General features: G+C 52.0%; 1 protein-coding gene across 1 annotated transcript in view; it reads left to right on the top strand.

The window, feature by feature from the left end:
- Positions 1-20,116, top strand: part of ZAN (zonadhesin) — a 40,092-nt gene extending 19,976 nt beyond the window's left edge. The window contains exons 23-46 of the mRNA XM_042782969.1: positions 281-422; positions 772-1,019; positions 1,284-1,464; positions 2,088-2,199; positions 2,582-2,676; positions 2,937-3,113; positions 3,496-3,704; positions 4,835-4,979; positions 5,420-5,667; positions 5,771-5,935; positions 6,121-6,248; positions 6,580-6,875; positions 11,270-11,481; positions 11,976-12,117; positions 12,698-12,945; positions 13,317-13,446; positions 13,603-13,777; positions 14,777-14,941; positions 15,164-15,303; positions 15,870-16,069; positions 16,176-16,314; positions 16,855-16,995; positions 18,155-18,257; positions 20,002-20,116. Of these exons, the coding sequence (XP_042638903.1) occupies positions 281-422; positions 772-1,019; positions 1,284-1,464; positions 2,088-2,199; positions 2,582-2,676; positions 2,937-3,113; positions 3,496-3,704; positions 4,835-4,979; positions 5,420-5,667; positions 5,771-5,935; positions 6,121-6,248; positions 6,580-6,875; positions 11,270-11,481; positions 11,976-12,117; positions 12,698-12,945; positions 13,317-13,446; positions 13,603-13,777; positions 14,777-14,941; positions 15,164-15,303; positions 15,870-16,069; positions 16,176-16,314; positions 16,855-16,995; positions 18,155-18,257; positions 20,002-20,116 (4,056 nt within the window). The remainder of the gene's footprint in view (positions 1-280; positions 423-771; positions 1,020-1,283; positions 1,465-2,087; positions 2,200-2,581; positions 2,677-2,936; positions 3,114-3,495; positions 3,705-4,834; positions 4,980-5,419; positions 5,668-5,770; positions 5,936-6,120; positions 6,249-6,579; positions 6,876-11,269; positions 11,482-11,975; positions 12,118-12,697; positions 12,946-13,316; positions 13,447-13,602; positions 13,778-14,776; positions 14,942-15,163; positions 15,304-15,869; positions 16,070-16,175; positions 16,315-16,854; positions 16,996-18,154; positions 18,258-20,001) is intronic.
- The last annotated feature ends 1,073 nt before the right edge of the window (positions 20,117-21,189 follow it).

The raw sequence follows: 21,189 nt of genomic DNA on the forward strand, positions 1-21,189 counted from the left end.
TTGTTGTTGTTATGTGCTGTCGAGTCGGCCCCTACGTGCTGGACCGGTATATTGTCCATCTTGTTCATTGCTGAGTCCCTGACACCTAGCAGGATACAGAGGGATAAAGATCTATTGAAATAGTGACTTAAAAAATGATTAGAAGGACACATAAGCGAATGAAGGCCTTACTCTCCCAATTAAATGCTGAGCCTCTAGATGGCAGAATGCCTCCCTGGTGAGTCCAGCTGGCTATTGGAGCGGGCCTGGGATAACCTCTTTTCCCTCCTTCCCTCCCCAGACAGGGGACTCTTGGTTTAAAGTAGGCTGCAAGCAACGCTGCTTCTGTGAAGGCAACAACAAAATTCGCTGTGTGCTCTGGCAGTGTGGTCCTCGGGAGGCCTGCGTCCTGCAGGATGGCACCTATGGCTGCCATGCACAAGGTGAGCAGTGAGGGGTGGGGAAGGGGACGGGGTTGGGGGAAGCCCCCATGTATCCTTGAGCTTGGCCATGGACCTTCCCTAGAGCAGCCTCCCCAGAGAGTTGTGGGTAACCAAGGCCATGAGATAGTTGCTACCCAGAGTAAGAGCAGCACCTTTAGGAACCCAGAGAGTAAGTCTGGGGACAACGCCTTTCTTTGTCGTCCCCCAAACCAAGCAGGTCACACATCCAAGTAGGAATGGTCCGTGAAGGGGGAGGGTACCATCCCAACGCAGACTCACCAAAATGGCAGCTCTGGGTCAGGGCTTTCTGGGGTCCCTCAGGGACAGTGAGTCTCTGCACTCCTTCCAGGTACTGGCACCTGCAGTGTCTCAGGTGACCCCCACTACCTGACCTTCGACGGAGCCCTGCACCACTTCATGGGCACCTGCACCTACATCCTGGCACGGCTTTGCTGGGTCAATGCCCAAGAGAGCTATTTCATAGTGAGCGCTACCAACGAGAACCGGGACGGGAACCTGGAGGTCTCCTATGTCAAGGCTGTCCATGTGCAGGTCTTCAACCTCCGGTTCTCACTGATCAAGGGCCGGAAGGTCATGGTGGGTGCCTCCCCACCCCCTGACCCCACACTGCCCTAGCTGCACGGTTCCTCTTCTCTGCCTGCTCCTGCTCACACACACGCCCACCTGTCTGGCTTCATCAGACTCCTGGGGTCGCTGCAGCAGCCCCAGTCCCCTCTTTCTTGACGTCCCTCCTCCGGCTGTGAGACCTCCGCCCCTTCCCTCCTGCACTCATGTTTCGCCCTTGTCGTTGTCCTTGTCCTGAGCTCCTGACACCCAGGTGTGCCCTTCCTGCCTCTGCAGCTGAACGACCGCCGGGTGGCCCTGCCGGTGTGGTCTGCCGAAGGCCGGGTGAGCGTGGGGCTCAGTGGCTCCTTTATCCTTCTCCAAACGGACTTTGGGCTTTGGGTTCGATATGACGGGTACCACCTGGTGGACGTGACACTACCCTCCTCTTACGTCGGTCGCCTCTGTGGGCTTTGTGGTGAGTCCCGTGGGTACCTGCAGTTGTTGTTGTGTTGTTATGTGCTGTCAATATGGACCCGACTCATAGCGACCCCTCCTTGGGTTTCCAAGGTAGTATCACTATGGAAGTAGATTGCCCAACCTTCCTTCCGAGGAGTGGCTAATGGGTTTGAACAGCCAGCCTTCTGGTGAGCAGTCAAGTGCTAGGCACTAATCTTTGTCATCTAGACAGCTGTAACAGGTGTCCTACATGCTCATCTACAGAGCTTTGGTGGTGTAGTGCTTAAAGTATTGGGTTGCTAACCGGAAGGTTGGGGTTCAAACCCACGATCCACTCGGCGAGAGAAAGATGAGATAGTTGGCTTCCATAAAGACTTTATATCCTAGGAAACCCTGTGGGGGCAATTCTACTCTGTCCTAGAGGGTTGCTGTGAGTCGGAATGACTCGATGGCAGTGGGCTATTAAGTGTTCGTCACTGAGGATTTGGTGAGGACATTGCAAGGGTGGGTGGGGTCTTGGGAAGCCAAAGAGAAAGAGAAAGAGTCACCTTGATATGCTGAGTGAAGAGTGAGGAGACAGAAGGGCTGAGCTGGGAGGCTGGAGATGCCTCTGCCGCCTCTGCTGATCCCTCCTTGCTCCAGGGAATTACAACAACTACAGCTTGGATGACAATCTGCGCCCGGATAAGAAGCCAGCAGCAAACTCTGTCCAGCTGGGCACAGCCTGGGTGTTACGTTCTGCCTCTGAACCTGGGTGAGCAGGGAACTGGGGAGCTAGGGAAGGGGAGCTAGGCCTCAGAAAGCAGCTGGAGACGTGGCCCGGCATTCCTAGCCCCTTCGTGCTAGCCTTCACCCTGTTCTCTGTGAGACTGGAGTTGGTGAAAAGTTGTTCAACCGCCCATGTCCATCACTGTTGATGCCTGCCATGTTAAACCATCTGTCTCTTTGGAAAACCTTCTGGGGAAGTCACTCTAAGATCTAACCCTTTTCCTTCCTGTTGCGTTTTCTAGGCTTCCTACTTGAGGACGCCATTTTGTTCTCTTTACCATCCCCGTTTGTCCTCTCCATTTTGCCTCTGTGTTTTAGAAGTCTCATCCAGCCCTACGCTTTTATCCTTTCCTTCTCTCCTCATTCAGCTGCTTTGCTGCGGGTGGCAAGCCCCCCAGCTGCCCAGGGAAAGACAGGGTCGACATCTGGAATCGGAGCTGTGAGATCTTAACCAATCCTCAGGGTAAGCCACACCCCCGCCTGGTCACCCAGGGGGAGAGTGTGAGGCATTAAACAGTAAAATGGCAAATTGAAACCCGGGACAGAGTTCACTTTCTTGGGGACTATGACTGCTCAGTCCTTCTTACTGCCACAGGCAGTAGATTCTCAGTAAATATGGGTTTCGACAGAAATGGGTGTAGAATTAGGCCGAGAAGCTGTGTGGGTCTGTTCCGCTCCTTGGCCCACACTCCTCTCTCACACCTGTGTTGTCTCACCCTGCAGGACCCTTCTCCAAGTGTCACGCGGTGGTGTCCCCGCATCTTAGCTTCAGCAGTTGTGTGTATGGGCAGTGTGGGACTCAAGGTGACACCCTGACCCTGTGCCACTCCCTGCAGGCCTACGCGGCCCTCTGTGCCCGGGCGGGCCGGCCCCCTGCCTGGCGGAATAGTACCTTCTGCCGTGAGTGACCTGACCCCCTCCCTGCTCCCGCAGACTGGAGGAATCCCCCAGCATCCCATCTCTCTTTTCCTAGATTCCCCTCTTCTGCTCTTCCGTTGGCAAGCCTGGTCCTCCATACCCACAGGGGACCCTCCTCTCCACTCTCCAGTCTTCCTCCAAGCCCAACCCTCACCCTCCGCCTGCCTCCCTGCAGTGGAACCTTCTCTGTCTTTTCTCACCTCACCCAGAAGTTCTGCCCCCATTTGGTTGCTGTCTTCTTCCCTGGGCCAGCTCTGCTCCCTTTCTTCCTTTCTTTCCACTCCTAGGAACTTCTGGGGCCCCAAGGCCAGGGAGCTAGCTGGACATGCCACCCTACCCTTCCTGATGTGCTTTCTCTCCTTAGCTCTGACGTGCCCACCTGGCAGCAGCTATAGTCCCTGTGCCAGTCCCTGCCCAGCCACTTGCCTCAGCATGCATGCACCAAGAGACTGCCCGCCCACACTGCCCTGTGCTGAGGGCTGTGAGTGCCTGAAAGGCTATATTCTGAGCGGGACCTCCTGTGTGCCCCTCAGCCAGTGTGGCTGCACGGACCAGCAGGGCTCCTACCACCCGGTAAGTGGCCAGACACTGCAGGTGCCCTGTCTTTGCAGCTTCACGAGCGCGAGGACAGGGCAAACTCAGGCAAGGGGGCAGAAGGGCTCAAAGCCTGAGAGGGGGTAGGGTGGCCTGTGCAGGGGTATGAGGAGCAAGCCGAGAGGCTGAAAGGCTGAGAAGGGCTGAGATGGAGGAGGGCAACCAAGTGAAGTGAGCTTCAAGAAGGCCTTGTGGGTTGTAGTCACTTCTTGGCCATGGCCAGCTACCCAGAGGGAGCGAGTAGACGGACCTGTGGGCTTGGGACCACGGTTGCAGGGGACATCAAGTCAACCGGCATAACATACTACACAAAAGCATTGTTCTACATCCTGCTTTGATGAGTTGCAACTGGAATCTTAAAAGCTTGCAAGCGGCCATCTAGATGCAACAATGGGTCTCTCCTCATCCAGATTAAAGAAGAATGAAGTAAAACAAAGACCCATGAAAACAGTTAGTCCAAGGGACTGGTACATCATATGATCCTCAGCCTATATGACTATGAGACCAGAAGAACTAGATGGTGTGTGGCTACCACTGTAAACCACTTGGAGGGGGATCTATGTAGGAGATCCTGGATGGCGTGGAAGAACAATGTGGAACAAAACTCAAAATCATAAAAAAAAAAAAAAAAAAAAAAAGAGGGACCAGGTTTGCTGGTCTGATAGAGTCTGGTGGAACCCTTGAGACTATGGCCGCTAGCTGCCCTAAAGATCTGGAATTGAACCTACTCCTGGGGGTTCTAGCCAAACAAAAGACAGGCATAGGAGCTGAACTCCTTGGAGAGATCAATCATGGGAGAATAGAAGGGCTATGTATGCACAGGGAGACAGCTCGGGGGGGGGGGCAGGAGTGCATGGGAGGGAAAGATAAAGGGAAGAGGTAGCTATGGGGAGGAAGTGAGAGGGGAACTGTTGCATTGTGGGAAATTGTAGTCAATGTCATGAGACAAAGTGTATGTGAGCTGCTGTATGGAAAATGAATTTGCTCTGTAAACTTTCACTCAAATCACAATAAAATTAAAGAAAAAAAAAAAAAGAGGACCTTGCAGGCCTCAGTCCATCTCTAGCTTCCAAGGGTCTGTTGGCTTTGTTGATCCCCATGCCCCGCAGGTTGGGGAGCACTGGTACACAGACAGCAGCTGCTCCAAGCTCTGCACCTGCTCCAGCCAAAACAACATCTCCTGCAGCAACAGCAAATGTGGCTCCAACCAGAATTGCTGGCCTTTGGATGGGTTGCTCCGCTGCCGGGCCTCAGGTAGGAGGGCTGGGGAGTACCACAGAGCCGCCACGGCAAGCTCCCACAACCCCGTACTGCAGCCTTTCAGCTTTCTGTAACAGTTGAGTTGGTAACCTGCACTGAGCTTCTAGAAAGGAAGGATGACCTTTCTTCTTCTGGAAAGTGCTCCTTGACCTTTACCCATCATTCTCCTGTTGCATCCATGGCCCTTCAGTGGTGTATTATGAATCCTTCCCTGGCCGAATCAGACGCCCTCTACCCTGAAGCCTCATTGCCCTCCACCAGCTCTTGTGCCTTGATTCTTTTCTTGAACTTTGTCTTCCTTCCCTGTTGAGGTTCCCTGGCCTCTACCACAACCTTTTCATGAAGGCAGAGAAAGTTCAGAGCCTCCTCCCTAGGGATTCTGTCCTCGCCTGAGGTCAGCTGTTCCTTGGCCACTTCTCTCTCTCTCCACACAGGTATGGGAGTGTGCCATGTCTCAGGTGATTCTCACTACGTGAGCTTCGATGGCAGTTACCATTCCTTCAGAGGGACCTGCACTTACATCCTGGTGCAAGTGTGCCACCCCACCATGGACCTGCCTTTCTTCAAGATCACTGCCAAGAGCGAGAAGCAGGCTGGCCAGGCCTCAGCTTTCTATCTCCACCACGTCAACATTTATATCTATGGTTCCCAGGTTACCCTGCAAAAGGACCACCGTGTCCTGGTGAGCTGGGCAATGTGGCCAGGGCAGGGAGTGGGAGGACACAAGTTTGGGAGATAGGCTTCTGGTCTTTCTTCCTGTTTACATGCCCTGCCTTCCTCTACAGATCAATGGCAAACAGGTCACTCTTCCTGCGAACACCCAGATCCGACGGGTCTCCATTATTGCCAATGGCATCTATACTGTGCTCAGTGCTTACTTTGGACTGCTTGTCAAATTTGATGGTGATCATCTTTTGGAGATCCAGATCCCTCCAGCTTATTACCAAAAGGTGAAGATACAACTTGGCTCTTTCCAAGGGGAGGTACCCTAGGAGGGGACATTGCCATCTTCCCAGACCACAGAAGTCACTGCCTAGAAAGGAGGAAGGAAGACCGGAGTGCCCCTTCCTATTTAGAGTGGAAAAGAAAAAGCACTATACCTCCTCCGCACTGAAAGATCCTTCTGCCCACCCAGGTCTGTGGTATGTGTGGAAATTTCAATGGTGAGGAAGAAGATGAATTAATGATGCCCAATTACGAGCTAGCCCAGAATGACATTGAGTTTGGGAACAGTTGGAAAGATAAGGATGAGTCCAACCCAAGGTGATTATCCCCTTAGACTTTCTACTTTTTCATAGGAACAGGAGAGTTGGGAATTTGGACTGTATGTATGGCAGAACATTCCTTTCTATCTCTAATATGAGGGAGGATGACTTCTGGGTTTCAGGGGCACTGGATCCTATTTGGGGAAACATGAAAGTCTTCCTTTCTTTGCTTTGAAACTTGAGAGGAGACTGAGGCAACAATGGGAGGTTGGCCGAAGCTGGGACGGGCTTCCCAGAGAACCCCTGAGAGCTCTCCCAGGGTCTTTGACGTAGATGGTTTCACAGGTGAGACAGTGGCTGTCCTTGGGCTGATGCCTTTCCTTTTCCAGCTGTGAACGAGATGACCGGGGGATTCGGCTAGAGCACCGAGAGAACCCGAATAGGAACTGCAAGCAAGACGACCTAGTGAGGGCCCAGGAGCAGTGCCAAGCAGCCTTTCAGGGCTCCGACTGGTCTGAATGTGCCACCCAGGTGACCCCCAAGCCCTTTGTGATTGGCTGTACCTACAACCTCTGTGAGCTGAGAGGTGAAAACCGTGCCATCTGTGATGCCCTGCAAGTCTTTGGAGTCGCCTGCCAGGCCAAGGGGCTCAGGCCCCCGTTTTGGAGAAACAATAGCTTCTGCTGTGAGTGTCCCTTATATGTGCCCTACGGTCACCTCAGAACCTCACCAAGTCCTGTTTCTCTCTGTGCATCTCTTAAAGCTCGCCTCTTCTCCATTCCAGTTGCTCCTGACCTCATTCGAACCCTGTTGTCTCTCTCACTTTTTACAATAACCTCTTCACCAGTGCCCCTGCCTCCAGGCCTGCCCCTTGGCTGCTGCTCATTGGCTCCTTTGCCGGTGCTGTCTTTCCAAAGGAGATATGATTGGGTTGCTCCCCTGCATGGCTATTGCCTGCAAGATTAAGTCCAAGTGAAGGCGCACCTTCACACCAGCCTGCATCCAACATCCATCCCACTGCCTCCCCCACACCTCCCTGTCTTTCTACATCCTGTTCCCCATGCTTGGAAAGGTTCCTGTCTTCTCCCCTCCAGGCAGGCCCCTAGGCCTCCTTCTGAAGATCTTTCCTTAGAAAAAATAATTTTTGCAATATGATTCACATACCATCCCGTTCACCCCTTGGAGAGCATACAACTCGGTGGTTTCCAGTATATTCATAATGTGGTGCAACCATCTCTGCTATCTAATTTCAGAATCTTTTAGATTTTAAAACAATCAATTACATTGCTTTTAGCATGTAATACATTCACATGGTTCAAAATCTTAAAAAGTATTAAGAGATACCCAGTGAAAAGTCTCCTCCCCATCATGACCCCAGTCTGTCCAGATCCCAGCCTGCCAAAGTATCTGTTCTTATCAACAACTTAGCATTGTTCCAATTACCTTTTATTTATACATAAACAAACACATACAAATCTCTATTTTTTTATTTTCTCCTTTTTCTTATGAATAGAAGCATTCTAGACACAGACTTTTGTACTTCATTATTTTTTAGAGCAGTTTTAGATCTATAAGGAGCTCTGGTGGTGTAGTGGTTAAGGCATTCGGCTGCTAAGCAAAGGGTCAGTGGTTTGAACCCACCAGCCACTCTGCAGAATGATGAAGCTATCTGCTTCCATAAAGATTTACAGCCTTAGAAACCCAATGGGAGTTACAATGAGTTGGAATTGAGTTGATGGCAGTGGATAACATTGCAAAGAATAGGGATACTAGAACACATAACTGTGCACATGCAGAATTTGTATGAAGACCAAGAGGGAGTCATTCAAACAGAACAAGGGGATACTGTGTGGTTTAAAATCAGGAAAGGTGTGCATCAGGGTTGTATCCTTTCACTATACTTAGCATGCTGAGCAAATAGTCTGAGAAGCTGGGCTATATGAAAAAGAACATGGTATCTGGATGGGAGCAAAACTCATTAACAACTTGCTATGTGTAGATGACACAACCTTGCTTGCTGAAAGAGAAGACGACTTGAAACACTTACCGATGATCAAACACTATAACCTTTAGAATGGATTACACCTCAACATGAGGAAAACAAAACTCCTTACAACAGGACCAATAGGCAATAGCATGATAAACAGAAAATATCGAAGCTGTCAAGCATTTCATCTGACTTGAATCCACAGTCAACACCTATGGGAGAAGCAATCAGGAAATCAAATGACACTGCATTGGGCAAATCTGTTGCAAAGACTTCTTTAAAGTGTTAAAAACCAATATGTCACTTTGAGGACTAAGGTGCACCTGACCTTACACCATGGTATTTTCAGTTGTCTCATATGCATGCAAAACCTGGACAATGAATAAGGAAGTCTGAGAAGAAGAATCAATGCCTTCAAATTATGGTGTTGGAAAAGAATATTGAATACACCATGGACGATAAATGGAGAAAAGATTGAGGTTGTCAAAGAATTCATGTTGCTTGGTACTACAATCGAGGCAAATGGAAGCAGCAGTCAGGACATTAGATGATGTCTAATGGTCAGGTTGGCTGTGAAGGAACTCTTTCAAGTGCTGAGGAGCAAGGATGTCTCCTTGAGGACTAAGGTGCACCTGACACAAGCCATGATATTTCCAATCACCTCGTATGCATGTAAGAGCTGGACAATGAATAAAGAAGAGTTGATGCTTTTGAGTTGTGGTGCTGGTGAAGAATGCTGAAGGTACCATGGACTGTCAAAAGAACTAATAGATCTGTCCTGGAGGAAGTGCAGCCAAGATGCTCCTTGGAAGCGAGGATGGTCAGACTTTGTCTCACCTACTTTGGTCATGTTGTCAGAGGGGACCATTCCCTGGAGAAGGATATCATGCTTGGTAAGGTGGAGGGTCAATGAAGGAGGGGAAGGCCTTTGACGAGATGGATTGACATGGTGGCTGTGACAATGGGCTCAAGTATAGCAAGGATCGTGAAGCTGGTGTGGGATTGGGTGGTGTTTCATTCTGCTGTGCATGGGGTCCCTATGAGTTGGAAATGACTTGACAGCACCTAACAATAACAACTATGGACTTCCAGAAGAATGAACAAATCTGTTTTGGAAAAAGTACAGCCAGAATGATCCGTAGAAAAGAGAATGGCAAGACTTTGTCTCACACACTGCTACCAAGAGAGACCAGTCCCTGGAGAAGAACATCATGGTTGGTGAAGCAGAAGGTCAGTGAAAAAGAGGAAGACCCTCAATGAGATGGATTCACACAGTGGCTGCAACAATGGACTCAAACAGCAAGGATTGTGAGGATGATGTAGGGTCAGACAGCGTTTCATTCTGTTGCACACCAGGTTTCTATGAGTTGGAACCAACACAACACTACCTAACAACAACATCTAATTAGGTCCATATCGACACTTTATTTTCTGTTCCATTGGACCAACTGCCTCTTCATGTGCCAGAAGCACAATGTTGTGTTATTAAGAATTTCAAATGTCTTTTAATTTCTGGTAGGGTCATTTACTACCTATTGGTCTTAATTTTTAGATTTTCCTTGGCCTTTCTAGTTTCTTCACCTAAATTTTAAGATCATCTCATCCTATGAATAAAAACTCTGTTGGTATATTTTATTGGGATTATATTGAATACATAAATTCACTTAAGAGGAACTGACATCTTTATGTTGTTGACTTTCTATCCATGAACATGGTAGGCATTTCCATTTGTTTGTGACTACTTTTGCTTGAAGGTCTTTCTTTAACTTCCCAAACAGAGTCCATATCTTCCTGCTATGTGCTCCCATTACATCTTGCCCACACATGCCTGTCACTCCACTTACTGACCATCAAGGCTGTGTTGCTGGCTGGCCTCTTGTGGTATAGTGAGTTGCATAGTGTGGCTTTTCTAACCATAGTCTTTATAACTCCCACTGGATTACTGGGTGGGACCATGCAAATATGTGTCAACTTGGCTGTGCCGCTGGTAGTAGTTATTTCCTATAATGAGACCAGCAATTAACTCCATGGTGGAATTTGCTGTGAGCAACTGAGTCGCTGCTTTTAATATCCTAATTATTAAAGTCATCCACCTGGGGTATTTCTGTTGGAGCAGCATGAAGTAATCTTCTGGGAAAGTTTGCTTTCTCTCATGTGTGTAGAACTCTGATGCTGGGATTGGTTAGTTTTCCCCATCTTCCAGGCTGAAAATGAGCCCTCCTAAAGGCAGAGGGGGAATCTTATGCCCAGCTAAGAAAGATGCCTGGCTGAGAGAGACGCCCAGCTGAGAGAGACACCTGGCTGAGATGTACACCTGGCTGAGAGAGATGCGCAGTGAGAGAGAGAGACACCTGGCTGAGAGACAGCAGCAGTAGAGCCAAGAGGCATGAGACAAAGTTGCAGGCTTACCTGGCCCACAGAGGCAGAGGCTAGGCTGAGAGGCCAAGGCCAGAGAGACATGTCTAAGTGCACAGCAAAGGGGAGACTATCCTGATTGAAGAAATGTGTCCTGAGTGCATTCCTGACCTTGGATTGTAGCCTGTTGCTTCCCTAATAAACTCTATAATCTGGGAGTTCTGTGTGGCCACTGCAGTGAATTATCAAACCCAGCAAAGAGGTGGGGGGTTGCCAAAGGAGGGGCGATTGGTATCAAGATTGGTGAGAGGGCTGGAGGGTGGTGGCATGTCTGGCCTCATAGGAACATGTCTTTGGCTGCTGATGGCAATTCTGTCTTCCTCTTGCTTAGTTAGAGGATGTCAGAAGATGCCACCTCCTTGCCCTTTTAGCACCTCTGTTTCCCTCACTGAATTGGGAGGCTCATCTTTATTCATTTCTTTCCTCAGGACCTGGCATATAGTTCATGCTCAGCAAATGTTTGTTGAATGAATGAGGAAAGGAAGAAAAAGCCCCAAATCTTGTAGCCCCTGTTACTGAACATTTCATGGCTTTAGTTACCACTTCTAGGGCCAAGAAAATTTCCCCAATCTCATAGCCCCCCAAAAAAAACACCCTAGCTTGGTTTCTCCATCCCCTGTCCCCTACCTTGCCGCCCTTAGCCCTCTCCACTTACTTCTCTCCCTTCCACTCCACAGCTCTGGAATGCCCTGCCTACAGCAGCTACACCCACTGTGCTCCCACCTGCCCACCTTCCTGCTGGGACCTGGAGGGCCGCTGTGAGGGCACCAAGCTCCTCTCCACCTGCTTTGAGGGCTGTGTCTGTAACCCTGGGTATGTGCTCAAGGAGGACGAGTGCATACTCAGGAATCAGTGCAGCTGCAGGGACACCAAAGGCCACATCTTTCCTGTGAGTAGGGACATGAAATAGGGTTGGGGACCCACCTTGAGATCGGAGCTTTCTCTTTCCTCAGCTTCTCAGGCTGGGACATCTGTGTCTCTACACTGGCCTTGGGGTGTGGAAGCTGATGAGAGGGGTGGGGTGATCTTCAGCCAAGTCTGGGCTGGGGGTTTTGGACCTGAGGAGTCTACCAACTGGGAGTCCGCACGCTCTAGCAGAGGTGCAGGCTGAGCTGGGACTGAATCCTGACTGTACTACTGACCAGTTAGGTGACCTGTTATTTCACTTTTCTTATCTATAAAATGGGTCCAGGGGTACATCCTGAGTCACAAAGGTAAGACAATACCCCTTAAGAGGATACAGGGGCATAAGGGTCCAAATGGCACTGTAACTGGCAGCTGAGGGAGTGTGTGACCAGATTGTGGGCTTAGGCTGAAGGAGTAATAGAAAGGAGGACCGGCCCTTCCCTCCTCACTCCCTTGCTCTTCCTGTGGCTTCTACAGGCAGGCAAGACCTGGCTCGCCATTGGCTGTATCCAGAACTGTGTCTGCACAGAGGGAGTCATTCAGTGCAGGAACTTCCACTGCCCCTCAGGTTCCCACTGCCAGCTCAATGCCAAGGGCAACAGCAACTGCGTACCTGACTGTAAGGGGAAGGGAGAAAGGAGGGCTCAGGGCTGAGGTGGAGTAAGAGGCAGGGAACAAAAGGACTTAGATTGGAGAAGCTGTGAAGGGAGGTGGGAGCTCTGGTAGCATAGGCACTTGAGTGCTAACCAGAAGGCTGGCGGTTCAAATCCACCAGCCACTCCTCAGAAGGAAGGTTGGGCAATCTACTTCTGCAGTGATACTGCCTCAGAAACCCAAAGAGGGGTCGCTATGAGTCGGGTCCGACTCGACAGCACATAACAACAACAACAGCATGAAGAGAGGTGGCCTGAGTACAGGCATCAGGATTGGGCAACTAAGTCAAGAGGCTTCAGGGTTCTAACTGGCTCTCACCAACTCTGTGGCCATGCACGCTGACTCTCTTTGGAACTCATTACCTTATGAGCAACAAGAAGGGACTGGACAGGAGATCTTCTATGGTTGTTAACTGGGTTGGGAGAGGAAGTTGAACATCAAATCCCAGGGCTAAGAGGCAGGTTGACAGGAGACATTATTATGGGCAAGAGGATTCTGGGACTGCTTTGTCTGGGAGGGGTCTCAGTGTTTGCCCTTCTTGGCAGGGTTGGATCATTGCTCAGTCTCTGGGGACCTCCATTACCGCACGCTGGATGGCTTTAGCTACCACTTCCAGGGCCGTATGACCTACACTCTGGTAAAGACCATAGATGTGCTCCCTGATGGGGTGGAGCCCCTGGTCGTGGAGGGTCGCAACAAGATGTACCTGCCTTGGAGTCCGGTCTTCTTGTATGAAGTGTTGGTCAAGGTCTACGGCTCTAGAATCCAGCTCCAGCCTGGTCTGGAGCTTGTGGTAAGAACCGGGCCAGAGCTGGGAGGGTCTGGGGAGGCAGACAGGGCTCTTGGAGGTGCCTGGACCAGAGGGAACCAGGATTCTCTGTCCCCTGGGACGTTCCTGGGAGGGACAGCCTGGGTGTAGAAGTCAGAATCAGTGCCAAGCTCACTTCATGGAGAGAGGCAGAGGAGAGCAGTAGGATTAAGCAAAAGACTGGAGACAGACATGGGAAAAGAGGAGAAAACATACGTGTGAGTGTGAGCTCAGGGTGAAGAAGTATCAGGGCATCCATGGTGCCAGGTTTGAGCAGAGACCAGGCTGGGGACTGAGGGAGGCCTCTGCCACAGGAGGTGGCAGGGACCTCTGCAGTTATTGCCTTTCTCCTTCAGGTCAATGACGAGAAGGTGGTCATTCCCTACAAGCCGAGTGAGCACCTGCAGGTCTCCCTGAAGTCTCACCGCCTGTATCTGACCACTGACTTTGGGCTGGCCATCAGCTTCGATGGGAACAAAAATGCAGGTCCCTGAGTGGGGGGGAAGAGGTGTGGGGGAGGGGAAGCCACAACTGAGACAGTGAGAGTGGGGCACAGCTGGGAAGGTGTTGGTGCAAGGTGGGAAGGGTCACGGCTGCAGCGCACACAGGGCCTCTCACCTCTGTGCCCCCTTGCTCCCACAGTGATTTCCATGCCCAGCACATACCAAGGCCTCGTGCGCGGCCTGTGTGGGAACTTTGATAGGAACCAGAGCAATGATTTAATGCTGCCCACTGGCGCCATCACTAGCAACATCAATACCTTTGGCAACAGTTGGGAGGTGAAGGGAGACCAGGCCACCCAGGCCCGAGTTCCAAGGTGAGAGGGGTGGGCAGTGAGGCAAGGCCCTGGTAGAAACAGCCCACAGGGAGAGGAGCCATGGCCCAGTGTCTGTCCACATTTCTCACCCTTGCGTGCTCAGCAAAGGAGGAAAATCAAGGGGGAGAGCCCAGACAGATTTGACCTGGGTTTCTCTAACTTTGTCCTTTCCTCTCATACTAAGTATGAGGCTTTGTGGAAGCCCCAGTCTCCAGGGACCTCCATTACCACCCATTAGTTGGCTTTAGCTACCACTTCCAGGGCCGCACGACCTACACTCTGGTAAAGAGGAGACAGAGGCCTTCAGGGGTTGTTCTGGTTCCCTAGTGCCACTCTGACAAGAAAATACCACAAATAGGAAGGCCTTAACAAACAGGAGTCTATTCTTACAATTTGGAGGCTTTAAGTCCAAGTTCAAAATGCCAGGCTCTAGGGGTTGGGTGAAAGCCCCTCAACCTTGGGGTCCAGCTCTGCCTCCTGCTCCTGGCCCACTGGAGCTATAGGCATTTCTTCACTCAAACAGCTGCTGGCTGCTGAGGGTGTAAGCCCCAAGGTTGACAAGTAAAAAGGCACAGTCCCGATGTTACCAGACCACACAGCAGGCCATTAGCTTAAGTCCATTGTAAGTCTCAAGGTCGGCAGAACATGGCAGGCTGCTGAACAATGACATGGCTACATGCAGGGTCCAAGCATGCCATAGGCTAGAGACTATTCCCAAGACTTCTCCTTATATACAGGAAGCAGACTATATCCCAAAAGCAGCTACTCAGCTGCTCATAGTAGATTCCACCATGGAGTTGATTACCAGTCTCATCATGGGGAATAACTACATCCAGCTGCCCAGCCACTCAACCAGGCCCAGCCAAGTTGACACATAAACATAACCACCACAGGGGCCATGTGTTCAAGTTTGTTCCTAGCCTATCCCACTGTTCTTCCTCTTCCCTGAGTTCACATTTCTCACGGCCCTTACCTGGCCCCTCGCTGTCTCTGCTCCAGGGCCATTCAGGAGGAGGAGGAGAAAGAGGGGGAGTCAAGCTTCCACATGTCAGAATGCACCCCGGAGCATCTCTTCAACAGCATCCAGGCCTGTAGGGTGCTGGCTGACCCCCAGGGTCCCTTTGCTGCCTGTCACCAGACTGTGGCCCCAGAGCCCTTCCAGGAGTGAGTCTAAGGCCCAGGGCTTGCAGGGACCACCGAGGCTCTGTCCTTGGCCTCTCTGTGGGTCCTGCTGTCCACTCTGATCCGTGCTCGGTTCACTTTCCTTTTCTCTCTCTGTGGCCTCATTTCCTGGTGACCCTCCCCTGTCCCTGCCTACTTTCCTTCTGCTTGGTCTCTTCTGTGGGGCTGAGTCACCAGCCTGCCCCCCACTGTCCCCACCCCTAGGCACTGCGTGTTAGATCAGTGTGCTGCCCGGGACCCCAAGGAGGGGGAGGAGCTGCGCTGCCAATTGCTCAGCGGGTATGCCCTCATCTGCCAGGAGGCGGGCACCGTCCTGGCCAGCTGGCGCAACCACACGGGCTGTGGTGAGGCACTGACCTGCCCCCGGCGCTGGCCCCTGACACTGTCTGCCATGTCTTCCCTCCATTCAACTCTGATTCCCCTCTAACTCCCCATCTTGGCTTCCTAACGGGTCTCCCCAGCCCCCAGCTCCCCATTGTAAGGTCAGGACATCCTTCTAACCTGACTCCTCCTCTGCCCCCATTCTTGTTGTTGTTGTTGTTAAGTGCCATCGAGTTGTTTCTGACTCATAGCGACCCCATGCACAGCAGAACGAAACACTGCCCGATCCCGCGCCAGCCCCACAATCCCTGCTATACTTGATCCCCTAAAGTTCCACCTGGGAAACCTCACCCCCATCATGGCCACCCCTCCTGTGCCCTGTCTCCAAGTCCATCCTTGCTCATGCAGTTCCTTCCCAAGCTTTGAAGTCCACGACAGACAGACACACCAAGCTGGGCGTGAACTTGGCCTCTCTGCCTATAATAAGCTCTGTGTTCTGTCTGCTCACCCACTTCTAGCTTCACTCCATTTTGTCCATCCCTTTTTGGCCAGCTCCGGCCACCTTCTGACTGGGACTCTGTTCCCTTAGCCTTGGCGTGTCCAGCCAATACCGTGTATCAGAGCTGCATGACGCCCTGCCCAGCCTCCTGTGCCAACCCGGAGGCTCCCAGGGACTGTGAGGGGCCCTGTGTGGAAGGCTGTGCCAGCCTCCCTGGCTACGTCTACAGCGGTGCACAGAGCCTCCCTCTAGCGGACTGTGGCTGTATCAGCAATGGCATCTATTACCAGGTCTGGGCTGGGTGCAGAAGGGCTTGGGGGAGCAGAGATGCACAAGTAGAATCAGACCAGGGACAAAAACCAGACCTTCTGCTCCTGACCCTTGTCCCTTTTCCAGCGAGGTGACAGCTTTGTGACCAAGGACTGCTCCCAGCGCTGTACCTGTGCCAGCTCCGGGGTCCTGCTGTGTGAGCCCCTCGGCTGTGGCGCAGGAGAGATCTGCACCCTGGGGAACCTCACCCGTGGCTGTTTCCGAGGTGAGTGTGATCCTCCCCGCGTTGGCTGCAGGCTGCCTCCACACTACACAGTAGGGGCCTGGACCAACAGCTGCCCCTCCCTGTTCCATGCCTGGGACTTCTCCACACTGTGTCAGAACGTTTGTGCTGTTTAATTCCATTCTATCTTGGTCCCATCCTCTTTAAGGAGGGGCAAAGGAAAAGGACCTAACATTCCCTAAGCATTTACTCTGCCAAGCACTGGACTGGATCCCTTTTCTGTGCTTAGCTTCTTGTTAGCCCCGTTAAGCCTTGTCCTTGTTGGTTAGCATGTTAACCCCATCTGTAGGTAGAGAATGGCATTCAGAGAGGTTTGGTAGTTTCCCCAAACCAGGGCTAGCGAGTGCAGAACCAGGATGGGAAACCAGGCTGGCTGACCCCTGGCCAGTCACTCAGCTATGTGCTGCTGCTTTCTTCTCTGGGTCCCAGCCCCCAGCCAGACCTCTCCCTGGCTATGTGAGAGTCCTGAGGAATCAAGGGGCTCCCCTCGGTACTTCTCTCACAACCCCTCCATCCTTGCAGAAAGCCCTTGTCTGCAGAACCCTTGCCAGAATGACGGACGGTGTCAGGAGCAGGGAACCAATTTCACCTGTGAGTGTGAACTTGGTTATGGGGGAGACCTCTGCGCGGAACCTCAGGAAGTTCCAGCCCCTGAAAAGCTAAGTAAGAACTTCATCCCAGGCCCTGTATCCTCACAGCTCCTTCCCACCAACAACAATTATATCTAAAACCCAAAACCAAACCCGCTGCCATCCAGTGATTCTGAGTCACGACGCCCCTAGAGGACAGAATAGAACTGCCCCATAGAGTTTCGAAGGATGTTGTTGTGTTGTTATGTGCCATTGAGTCGGACCCGGCTCATAGTGACCCCTCATTGGGTTTCCGAGGCGGTATCACTACGGAAGTAGATTGCCCAACCTTCCTTCCAAGGAGTGGCTGGTGGGTTTGAACCACCAGCCTTCTGGTTAGCAGTCAAGTACCTTAGGCACTATGCTACCAGAGCCCTCCCAGGCTGTCAGTCTTTAGCAGACTGCCTCATCTTTCTCCCACCCAGCAGATGGTAGGATGAGCCACTGACCCTCTTGTTAGCAGCGGAATGCTTTAACCACTGTGCCACTGGAGCTCCTTATAGAATTACATGTATTGATAACATAATCCCTTGAGATTAGCAGGACAAAGATTCTCAAAAGAATCCATCACCTACTCGTATATTCCAGAATCTCCTCTCTGAACCCTAACTCCTCACTTCTCTGATCTAAATGCCTCACCTGTGCTGTTATTTCCCCACCATGCCTCTCCAACACCATTTACTGTTTTCCCCTATCCCAAACCAGAGTTTCCTTCATCCTCTGGGCCTCTCAAATTTAATCCTTAATCTTGCCTAAAACTGGGGAGGGAGAGGTAGTTTTTTAAAACACATTCCAAGATTTATCCCCAGAGATTCTGATTCAATAGGTCTGGATTGAGCCCAAAAATCTGCATTTTAACAAGCTCCCTGGTGACAGAGGGAAGTGTCTAAAGGGCTAAAATTGAATGACAAGGGCCAAGCTGATAGTTCACTCTGGTCTCCAGAGGACCAGCTGGAGAAGCAGCTTTCTCGGAAGGCTTATGGGAGTGTGTCTGGAAAAATGGGTTCCTGGGGGGGGGGGCTGTAGCCTTGCAGGGTCCTCCCCCACAGCCAACTGAAGGGAGAACCAGCCACACCCAGAGATTGAGGGGAAATGTCCATTCAGGGTGGCAACTGCAGACTAAAGGGAGTGTCCCCTACCCCTCAACCCTTCCTTCCTATTCCACATCCCTGTTTCTGTTCCCTGTACTCCAGAAGCACCCAACCTTGCGGCTGTGCTCTTGGGGATGCTGGTGCCCACGGCCTTCACGGTGCTGGCAGTGACCAGGAAGTACCTTCACAGGAAAAGGAGGAGGAGGCGAGTTCAGGAGAGGGGCTGGGGCGGCAGGCAGACAAACAGGGGTGGGGGTAAACGGGTTGGGGGCGGGACGGGGAGTGAGTTGTGGCCTAGGACACAAGGAAGCCGAAGTCGACACACTGAGCGTCCCTCTGCAACCCCATGCCTCTTAGGAACAAACTCCTGAGCTACAACTTAGGCTGACTGGCGGACACAGGTAAGCAGCAGCCCACAGTCCCAAACGCTGGCCGTCCCTGAGGGGAGAGCCAGAGGTTCTGACCTGGAGTTGAGTCTGCCTCTAATAAGGTTTTCTCTCTTCTGCCAGATTTTGTTCCATAGAGAGCCTTCAAAGTCGCTCAATTTTGAGTTGTCTTCAAACAAAGAAGAGATCAAATAAAATTTATTTTTGAGATGTGAATTTCCATGTGATTATGCAGGAGGGAGTTGGGTCTGTGAGGTAGGTTTGAGGTGGGATAGGAGGGAGACAGGTAGTGGGGTCTGGGCTGGATTCTGTGTAAAACACTGAGAGGAACGGAGGTTTGAGGCAGTAAGGGGTGTCCTGTAAGCAGAACTGGGTGGGGGTGGGGCAGTCCTTCTGAAGTCTTGGTGGTCTCTAGGGTAAGCCATGTAGCCCTGGGCCCCCCACAGGTCTACAGTCAGTGTGAGGGGCAGGGAAGGAAATGAGGAATGAAGGTTGGCATGTAGACCCCGGGCCAATGGCTTCTGAGATAAAGGCTTCTCTCTTCTTATCTCCACCTCAGGCCTCTGAGCTCCCCACCAAGGGTAGTGAAAGGTGACTCATAGACAAAGGATGGGAAAGCGGGTTGTTCTAAAAAGTGAACTGGCCCGTGACCCTCTGGGGAGGACACATTCCACTGACCCTTGTCATTTCTCAAAAAGGCCTAAGGGTTATTATGGCAACCAAGTATGGGGTCAGGTAAGAAGCTTGCTGAGTCGGGAGCTCTGTGCAGTTAGGAGTAACTGAGCCCAGGGTGAGACCCAAGTGCCAACATTCTGACCCTTCCCAGTGCTTGGTCCCTCCTACCAGGCAGGTCCTTGCTTGGGTCTTCCTGCTCAAACTCTAAGTAAAATAAGGCTATGGACTGGGGGTCTGATTTGTAGACCCCAAGTGGGTTTGGGGAAGTGTAAGCAGATAGGATGCTGGATTCTAAAAGATCTTTGAATCTGTGGGCCCTCTGGCAGACACCTTCTTTTGAGGAAGTGAGACTGGGTGGTGTAAAGGCCCCAGGAACGGAAGGTGTCCCACCAATCAGGCCACCCTGCCCAGCTTGGCTTTCCCTTCCCCTAGCTGGGGGAGCAGCTCACACCTGGGAGATGGGCGACGGCAGGCTCAGGGCAGCCTTCTGGGGAGAACTGGGACTTCATGTTTTAGCCTGATATCACGGGGCTCCCACTGCTCCCTTCCCCTGGTCTTTGACCCATTACCTCTCTTTGCCCCACTCCCTTGACCTTTGTTCCTGCCCTCACCAACTCTCTCAGGGTCACCTTATCTAGTCCCACAGTCTGATTGGCAGAAGGGGGTTTGGCCTGGACCCTCATTCTTTGGATGTCCATCCCCGCCTTCCTCGGCAGGACAGAAATCCCACCCGCCCCACAGCCTCTCAATGGTACAAAACGACTATGTCAACAAGGAAGGGGACAGAGCATTAGAGACTCCGGAAGAAAGTTGTAGAAGTGGGAAATCGGGGACAGGATGGTGAGGCTCCCTGGGCTGTGACTGGGGGTCCTGCACTGACCTCAACAGAACAGAGGGCAACTGTAATGCGGATGAAAAGGCCGCTGCAGCTAAAGCTGGTCCCTTCAAGGCCTGCTTCTGCACCATCCCAGATGGGGCGCTGGGCAGGCACAAAGGAAAGTGAGGTGTTGAGACAGAAAATGGGCAATACACACCAGGGGTCGACTCCGTCCTCATCTCCCTGTTTGGGAGGGACAAGGAGGGGGAAAGACACTCAGGTGGTTTCCCCCTCCCCTTCGCAAAAGGCTGGGAGAACCTGCCCGGGCAGCATCTTGAATGGGGTAATTGTGTTTCCAACGCAGCTGCGTGCTGTCCGCCCCCCCCTACACACACACAGGGGTCTACCTTTGCCACTCCCACCTCTCCACACACACACACACACACACCCCGCCACTGCTTCAAAACCAAGCCCAGCTGTCCACATCTGGCCCACATCTGTCTCCTTCATCGGAGCCCCCCAACTTGCATCCCCACTCCTCCCCTTAGGGAAGGGCTGCAAGGCAGGGCTAGGAGCTTGAGACCTCCCCTTCCCTGTAGAGCCCATTGCCCTGGCCAAAGAATCAGGGGGAGAAAAGGGAGGGGGCTGCCCCACCCCGGAGGTGCCCCAGGCTCTTGGCAGAGCCATCTGGAGCCGTTAGAAACAGCTGCCAGTGACTCATCACCCACTGCCCCGACCCCACCATCTCAAACGCAGCCTGGGGCTGGGAAGCCAGCAACCAGCACCCCAACAGCCCTGCGGTTTCCAAACCCCCAGCCCCTCTGTTTGCCGTCAAGCCCCTCCATACTTAGACCCCTCGCTCCTCACATACCAAGCCGTCCTCCCAAGTCCCAGTCACCCCCAGAGCCGGGACACTTCCCATTTTCTTTTATTTATACAAAAAACGTTTTTAAATATAATTTAAGAACCCCTCCAAGGACCGGTGTCTGGCTGTTTTCTGCCACCACCTCTCTGCCCTCTCCACTCCCTTACGCTCCTCCACCACCCGTGCCCCCATGGGACACAGCTTGAGGGTACCTGGGAGGCAGGGGCACGTCTGGGGACTGTGGCCTGACCACGGCACTGTTCTAGAAACAGACACCACGATGGGCCCCTGCTTCGACGACAAGGGCAAAGGGAGGCAATGGTGAAACAGGTCCCCTCAACAGAAAAAGTTACGACAAAGACGGCCGAAAAACAAAACAAAACAAGAAAGGAAA

This window comes from Orycteropus afer, unplaced genomic scaffold, assembly GCF_000298275.1.
Source record: "Orycteropus afer afer isolate SDZICR_OR568_19922 unplaced genomic scaffold, OryAfe1.0 scaffold00542, whole genome shotgun sequence".
In the NCBI taxonomy this organism is placed as follows: domain Eukaryota; kingdom Metazoa; phylum Chordata; class Mammalia; order Tubulidentata; family Orycteropodidae; genus Orycteropus; species Orycteropus afer.